This window comes from Neopsephotus bourkii, unplaced genomic scaffold (assembly GCF_033783945.1).
Source record: "Neopsephotus bourkii isolate Nb327-2 ecotype Australia unplaced genomic scaffold, CSIRO-AGI_Nbou_v1 NB_354, whole genome shotgun sequence".
Taxonomy (NCBI): Eukaryota; Metazoa; Chordata; class Aves; order Psittaciformes; family Psittacidae; genus Neopsephotus; species Neopsephotus bourkii.
The window spans coordinates 1,468,394-1,475,812 of record NW_026900860.1 but is presented as its reverse complement, the minus strand read 5'-3'; the positions used below and the strand labels follow the sequence as shown (position 1 = coordinate 1,475,812).

The 7,419-nt window shown below is 45.6% G+C and overlaps 1 protein-coding gene across 1 annotated transcript; it reads right to left on the bottom strand.

The window, feature by feature from the left end:
* Positions 1–1,012: 1,012 nt before the first annotated feature.
* On the bottom strand, positions 1,013–5,282 carry NENF (neudesin neurotrophic factor). Its single transcript, XM_061348341.1, has 4 exons — positions 5,133–5,282; positions 4,077–4,137; positions 3,249–3,352; positions 1,013–2,602 (listed from the first exon to the last, which is right to left on the bottom strand). The coding sequence occupies exons 1-4, from the start codon at positions 5,280–5,282 to the stop codon at positions 2,426–2,428; spliced, it is 492 nt and encodes a 163-aa protein (XP_061204325.1). The 3' UTR covers positions 1,013–2,425.
* Between the last annotated feature and the right edge of the window lie 2,137 nt (positions 5,283–7,419).

Here is a 7,419-nt window from a genome sequence, read left to right as displayed (position 1 = left end):
CAGGTCCACAAGCTGTTTCTCACAGGACGTTAATCTCTGTTGTTTTGGATTTCTTGTCAGCAGATAACCCAAGCCAAGAAGATCTAAGCCTAAATTTTGGAAACAAGTAAACTAAGACTCGCACCTTCTACGCAACAGGAGGAAAAAAGCCAGACCAGAGGGCGTTATATAAAGACCGACAGATGGGGCAGGTACAAGTTTACGTCCTTATCATTGACTGTATAGAAGCAACTCCAGGAAGTGCTGCCTGTTATCAGTCCTGCATGTACTGCTCTGCCACCTATACCTTACCCAGTATGGACTGTCCCAGTAGCACACTAAGCTACATTCTCATTTCCCACCTATTTCGTTTTCTGGGTTAGGTAGCAGTGAAAATGTGCTAAGGATATGTGCCCACTTAAAGCTTTATTATCATAACAGTGTTCCATTGATTGGGAACCTCAAGTGAAATAGCCTAGGAAGTGATTGACTGGATGTTGGTTGGACAGAGCCTTGGCCAACATACGCTAGTGGAAGGTGTCCCTCCCCATGGCAGCGGGTGGGAACTGGATGATCTTAAGGTCCTTTCCAACCCAAACCATTCATGAGTCTGTGCATAGGAAAAACAGGGAGAGGACAGGGACAGTAAGCCACTCACCGCTGATGAGTTACAATCTAGCTACAACATTTTGAAATGCAGCTGGATGTGCTGGTACCAGACAAAGCCAAGACTATTACAGTCATCACAGCAGCACAGCTACTGAAGCCACCCCATAAGAAAGCACGCAAGGAAGGGAAGAGAAGGGGGAAAACCAGTAGGCATTGGAAAATTATTTGGGAAATGCTGGTAAAAGAATAACCACCATTACCACCAAACCCACATGAATCCTCATAAAGCTGGCAGGTTACACCCATACCTCTGGGCAGGCGTCATCAAGGGGACAAGTCCCAGCTGCTGCTGGTACCTAATCCAAAGGTCACCAACAGTAATAGTATTATCATAAAACAAAAATGATTCTCTGAAGCAACAGTATTCTTAGATGTTATTTATTGTACCCCAGAGCACCATCCAACAGCAAGGGGGCCCATGGAGTCCCTCCTGCAAATGAAGAGATATAGCATAAGACACAAACCAAGTTTAGAAATCTGTAACATCATGAAAGAAAGGACAAATAAAATAGAAACAGCTTTTCTGGTTATTCAGCTGCCAGGCCCCTGCAAACCATAAAGTGGAGAATGAGCTAATAAAACCTTTCCTTCACAGGAAATGGCCAAAATGCTAAAGAAATAGAACAAAATATAGAATTGTACTTTTATCTATATTATTAATACAGAATTGGGAGCAATTTACATTCTCCTTAAGTTAGTGAAAATCAGTGACTAGCAGCAATTTATATAGCACATGCTTTTAGGGCTCTCTTGTTGCTGAAAGCCTGTCAGAGAAACCTGGTAAAGGGGGCTGCTTTCATCCATCAGGACGTGCAGCTTTATATTAGGTTAAAACAAGAGGAACGGATGAACGCACACTTCGTGGCAACCGCAAGGATGAAGCTAGAGTAAAAACAAAGAAAAACTAATAGAAATGAAAAATGAGAGCTGCAGTTGTCAATACAAAGAAGCTAACAATATCCACAGGATATTAAAGCACTATTATAAACTTGTGCTGTAACAGTATGTGCGCAACAGTGGCCTACAATTTCCTTTACGTGTCAGAGTGAAGGAAGCTACAAGGAAATCATCATAATCTAATACAGATGTAGGTCTTTAATAATCATGTAACAAAAAAAAATGTGTCATTTATTCAAAACTAACATAATAATAGTCTTAAAATCTCACAGTAGTTCTCATGGGGGAAAAAAGATTTATTTTCCTTGGTTTACAGCTGTAGGCTTGGCCTAAATATTCTACAGTAACTGCATTTGAAGCAATGGAGTGGGTTCAGATTCAGCATTCTCAAATCTGGTGTGAGATTCAATATTATCAAATATCAAGTCCCGCAGTGCTTTTTAAAATGTAAGCCTCTATTACACCTGTCTGTACATCTGATACCTACACTCACTTGAAGCACAGAGAACTGCTCAAGGCATTGTGGCAAGGTGTTAGATAAGGCATTCACACTTTTCCAAGGAGTGGGGAACAACTTGGGATTTAAAGACCAGTCATGTTTCAACTGTTAAACACTTCCTTATCTCTTCTACACAATGTAATTTTACATTACACACTTGTAAACAGAGAAATCCAGACAGAAAGAACTCTCATAAGAAATAGTTCCTGTAATCCAGAGCAAAGAGCCCAAGTGTATGACACTGATGCAGATCTGTTTGTTTCCTCTAAACTACATATGTACACACATACATCATTTTCTGAACAGAAAATTGACTCATGAGAGCTAATTGCTGTAATGAACCTCAGAGAACAGGGAACTGAGCTAATATTCCCTAGGAACTCAAAACTCATCTTTAATGTTGAAATGTGGCTGATCTTCAGGTTTGAAGGCTAGATTGGGGCTGCCATCCTCATTCAGGATTCGTCGAGAAGTATAGCCAACAATTGGATATTTGGCCTTATAAACATTGTTGAAGATATCATCCAGGGACTTCAGTTCCTCTTCTGTGAGTCCTGTCTGAATGAGAGATGGAAATGAAAGTCCTGTCTCAAAGAAATAAAAATACAGGTATTTACATGCATTTTTCTTTGTTATCGATTACTGTAAACCCTGCGGTCAGCTTTTGGGTTTGCTTTGTAGAGTGTGAATAACAAAATTGACAGTATAATCTGTAATTTTATTCTTTTCATTCAAATTCAGTCTTGACAGTACTTTTCATATATTCAGATCAAAGAAACCATTCATCTCCCTTGGTTTTCCCTGCAGAAGTAAATCACCTCCAACAAGCAACAACGCACTGCGAGAGGCAGCGTTCACTGCCAAGTCAGTGACACAGGATACACTAACTCAATTGAAAAAGAAAGGGATTTACTTGCTTTGGAAGCATCTTTTTAAACAGCCGGTAATTTCCCCTTTATGTGCTTACGTAGGTTGTATTGACTGCACAGATTAAACCCCTTCCTTCCTCTTTAAGGCTGTTAGCACTGCACCCTTCCTGAGCAGTAAACACATATCCATGTGATGTGTTTCGAGAATATTAATGTATTTGGGTTTTAAATATGAAAATCAACTTTAATACAAGCAATTTAATAGTATCACTCATCAACTTGCAAAACAAGAGAACTCTGCAAAATGGAATTAAACTAATGGTCTATTTTCTTACTATGTCATGCGTCAGATCTGCTGGATCCAGAGACATCTTTGCAACTCCTCGTGTTGAGTCTTTCCCAACCAAAGCATTGTAGGGGGCTCCTTTTCCATAAAACTCTGTCAGATAAATAACAGTAATACTTCAGTGATGATGTGACACTGCACAGGTATGTTCAGTGCTCAGGGTTTTCAGCCTCTGTTCTTCCCCAGCCTGTTACACTGACAAGTTCTGACACTGTTCCCCAGTTACACCTGAGCAACAGCTCAAGTCTAAAACTCTTCTTTCCAAAACTGACTTTTGATGTGTTATTTTTTTGTAGTATATCCCTGTCCCTAAAACCAAAACACAGCAGAGGGTGGGTTCTACAATACAATCATTGAACTCCTACACTGCACTCTTAAAACCTACTTGTTCCATAGGGAGCTCTGCTTTATATTCTCATGAGAATTTGCAGTGGCAAGCCTTGCCTAACTTAGGATCCAAAGAGAAGCCAACATCTATGTCCAGACAAGCTGCATTAACAAGCTTAGGACAAAGCTTGGCTTATGATGACATTAAGGCAAGTGTTCAGGGCCCTCATGGTGCCTTCAAACATTTTACAGCAAACCTGGATGAAGTATCCGGAGTTCAAATGAAAACATCTGTAGTTCTTGGGGAAGGCACAAACTGCAAACCCAGCACTAACTGGTTCAGTGCTAAATGGGGATTTAGAGAAGAAGAAAGTACATTCTTTCTGTTGTGATTGAACTGCAGGTTTCTCATACATTGGGAATGTTTAAAAAGGAATTCCTGAATAGTAACATGAAAATGAAACGGACAGGAGAGGAGAAGCAAACTCACCTTTGCCAGAAGTCACATCAAACACTACCCCCTTCACCGCCAGGTAAATGGGCTGCCCTTCCTGGAAGGAAAGCCGTCAACATACCCTCAGCACTACAGTGTAGGCAAACAGCAGTTAGCTTTAGCTATGAAATCCATAAGGGCACGAGGATGAACATTAAATTCTCTGTTGTATGCTTTTTCCTGTTCGTGTGTATACAGCAGACACGTCCTCTCGCTTGGAATTTCTTGTGCTTTAAACTGTCCCTGGGATTTATGGCATTTTTTGAGCATTTAAGCATATGCAATGAGAGAACCTTTTTAACCTAAACATTACACTCACGGAAGACACATCCCTCCTACAAGTCACCTCCTGTCTGCTCAGTGATGATCAACTGCATCTATTCCTAATGCAGATGGATACTGCCCAAGACAAAAGGGTGTATGGCCAACAGTGTTCTTTATTCAATTAAGAGAGCAACATCAACACACACAAATCTCATCTGCTGACATCTGTTTTACTTAATAAGCCAGTGTTTCTGCTTTGTCTTTTACGTGTAAGGTGTATTTTTAACTCAGATGCTGGTAGTTTCTTGGAATTATCCAGAGAAGGCCCTGAGGAGGGCCAGCTCATCTATAGAAGACAACAATATGTAGGAATATAGGACTTTATAATCTTGAATGTGAAGTTCTACTGAGATTTATGTGTCACAGAAAGCCAAGAACTCTTAAAGCTGAAATAGCTTCGTTATTTCTATAATCTCGGGAGGGGGGGAAGCGTCTAAACACATGGTTTAATGAATTATTGAGGACGAATCGCTTCGGCTGCAGTTATGGAAGTCTGCAGTACGCTGGCACGAGCACCGTGCCAAGCAGGCAGCGAACAGGACAGGCACATTTGACTGCACGCGGCTTCAGCGGACCGAACCCAGCAGGACACAGCCCGCCGATGCCAACTGCGCACGGGCGCCCAAGAGCCGAGTTACCCCGGGAGGGAGGTGCAACACGGCGGCAGAGCACGGGAAAACAAGGCTTAACGAGGGTGCAGGGGCCCCGCCGCGGCCCGCCCGCCCGTACCTGCTGCCCGTCGTATCTGGCCAGCTCGGGCTCCGTGAAGAGCCGCACGGGGGCCTCGGCCGGCGGCCGGAACCGCAGCTCCCGCTCGGCCTGGGCCGGCAGCGCCCCGAGCAGTGCGGCCAGCAGCACCCGCACCGCACCGGCCGCCATGGCGCAGCTCCGGCACCGCCTCCTCCGGCACCGCCCCCGGCAGCCGGGGAAGCGGCGGGAGCGGGCTCGGGACTGCGGAATGGTTCGGGTTTAGCTGGAGGACACGCGGAGGAGTGGAGAGTACGCGGTGAGGTGAACGAACTCACTGCGTGTGGAGCAGTAACAGTGTAAAGCGCACCGAACCCTGGGCTCAGTTCTTACAGTGGGCGCCCCTCACGACAAGGGGGACATGGAGGTGCTGGAGCGGGGCCAGAGAAGGGCAACGGAGCTGGGGCAGGGCCTGGAGCCTAAGTGTGATGGGGAACGGCTGAGGGACCTGGGGGGTTCAGGCTGGAGAAGAGAAGGCTCAGGGGGGACCTGATGGCTCCCTACAACTGCCTGACAGGAGGATGGAGCCAGGAGGGGCTGGGCTCTGCTCCCAAGGAACAAGGGATGGGACAAGAGGAACCGGCCTCAAGCTGCACCAGGGCAGGTTTAGATGGAGCTGAGGAACAATTCCTGCCCCAGAGGGTGCTCAGGCATTGGAACAGGCTGCCCAGGGCAGGGCTGCAGGCACCGTCCCACACACCGTGGAGACAAGGCCTCAGTGCCATGGGTCAGTGGTGGCCTTGGCAGTGCTGGGCAGTGGTTGGACTGGGTGAGCTTAAAGGTCTTGTCCAACCTGGTTGAGTCAATGATTCTGTAATTCTCTGGCTCTAAGTGTGCGGTGCTGCCCCGAGGAAGGGCCGTGAGTGGTGCAGAGGGAGTGCCCTGCCCTGCGGGGCACGCAGCAGGCAGGGTAGCTGCTGGCAAAGCTAACAAGAGACCCCTCCGGTTTCATCGTTCTGCTCTGAAGCTTCTGTGCTTGCTGGTCTGAATACTTGTTCACAAATCAGCACACGAACAGCAAGTTTCATCTTCTATGACTTTAAACTGTCTTTATAGCCTAAGGAAGGAGAGAATAAATAGGAAGTTCTCAAATGATGTGATTTCCCTGTGCTATAAATACAGCATAGGGAAACACTCTGGGCTGGCAGAAAAGTAAGCAGTTTGATGTTTGTAACTCTATAGAATTAAGGAAATGAGAAGCTTTTTACAATTTAGATCCATGTATCACATCCCTCACCGTACTGCTGGCAAGTGAGGACTTGATGGATTTAAAGCCTGGATGTGTAATGCTGTGGCACCCCATCTTCCTGACTACTGGGCTGTATCCAAATCCCTGTTTGGTACCTCTGCTCCATGTACAGTGTTTTGTGAAAGCTACACAGCTCAAAGGACAGCAAACAGGAGGTAGAAACATCCTTGTTTTGAGGATTGTTTATAAACTGTGCTTGTATAAAATCCCTGTGTCTGCCTCAGAGGAAACCTGTTCCATGCTGCGTGAGCTAACACCCACAGGCTGTCCAGAGGCAAGCAGAGCTGAAGCAGCCAATCCAGAGTAACATCTCCAGCGTTCTCTTCTGGATGACAAAAGCAGCTCAAGATGAGAACTCCAGGGCAGTGAGGACATGTCACTACAGTATGGGGATGAAGACCACAGGGGCACGTCCCCACATGAGGAGCCAGGCAGCTCCAGGAGGGAGCCGACTGCCACAGGCTCAAGCTGGTGTTACAAGCCAAGTGTTGCTCCTACCTGGTTGTTCCTGTGATTCTCCTTAAGCAGCAAAGTTTGCCCACATTGCCTAAACAATACCTGGGCTTCACAACAGGCTTCTCATCCCGGCTGTCCATCACGTCCATGTGCTGACTCCACACACTACAGGGCAGAAAAAGGACCTTGAGGAAGCCTTTGGACCAAGCAGCTCATGAATGCTCCCATTACGTGCAGAGCTCTGGATCTGCCTGGTTGCTCTGCCTGCCAATCCCCTACGTGGCTTTCCACAGAGCCCCGTGCTGCTGGGAAAGAGGCAAAGTCCAATTTGTCAGTTTGGTTCAATCACATTATAGATTTACCTTTTATTCTGTAGTAATTGTTTATTAGTGCAGGTGCTGAATACTAACCAACAGCTGCCTGAGGTGCAGTTAGAGCCTGCCTTTGAACCACTGACATCAGAAAATCGAGTAACAAGAACTAAAACATTTTCCTTCTCTGAAAGGAGAAGCTGTATGTTAGCATTGCTGTTAAAAGACTTCAAACCTTGGTTATTAACTTAGA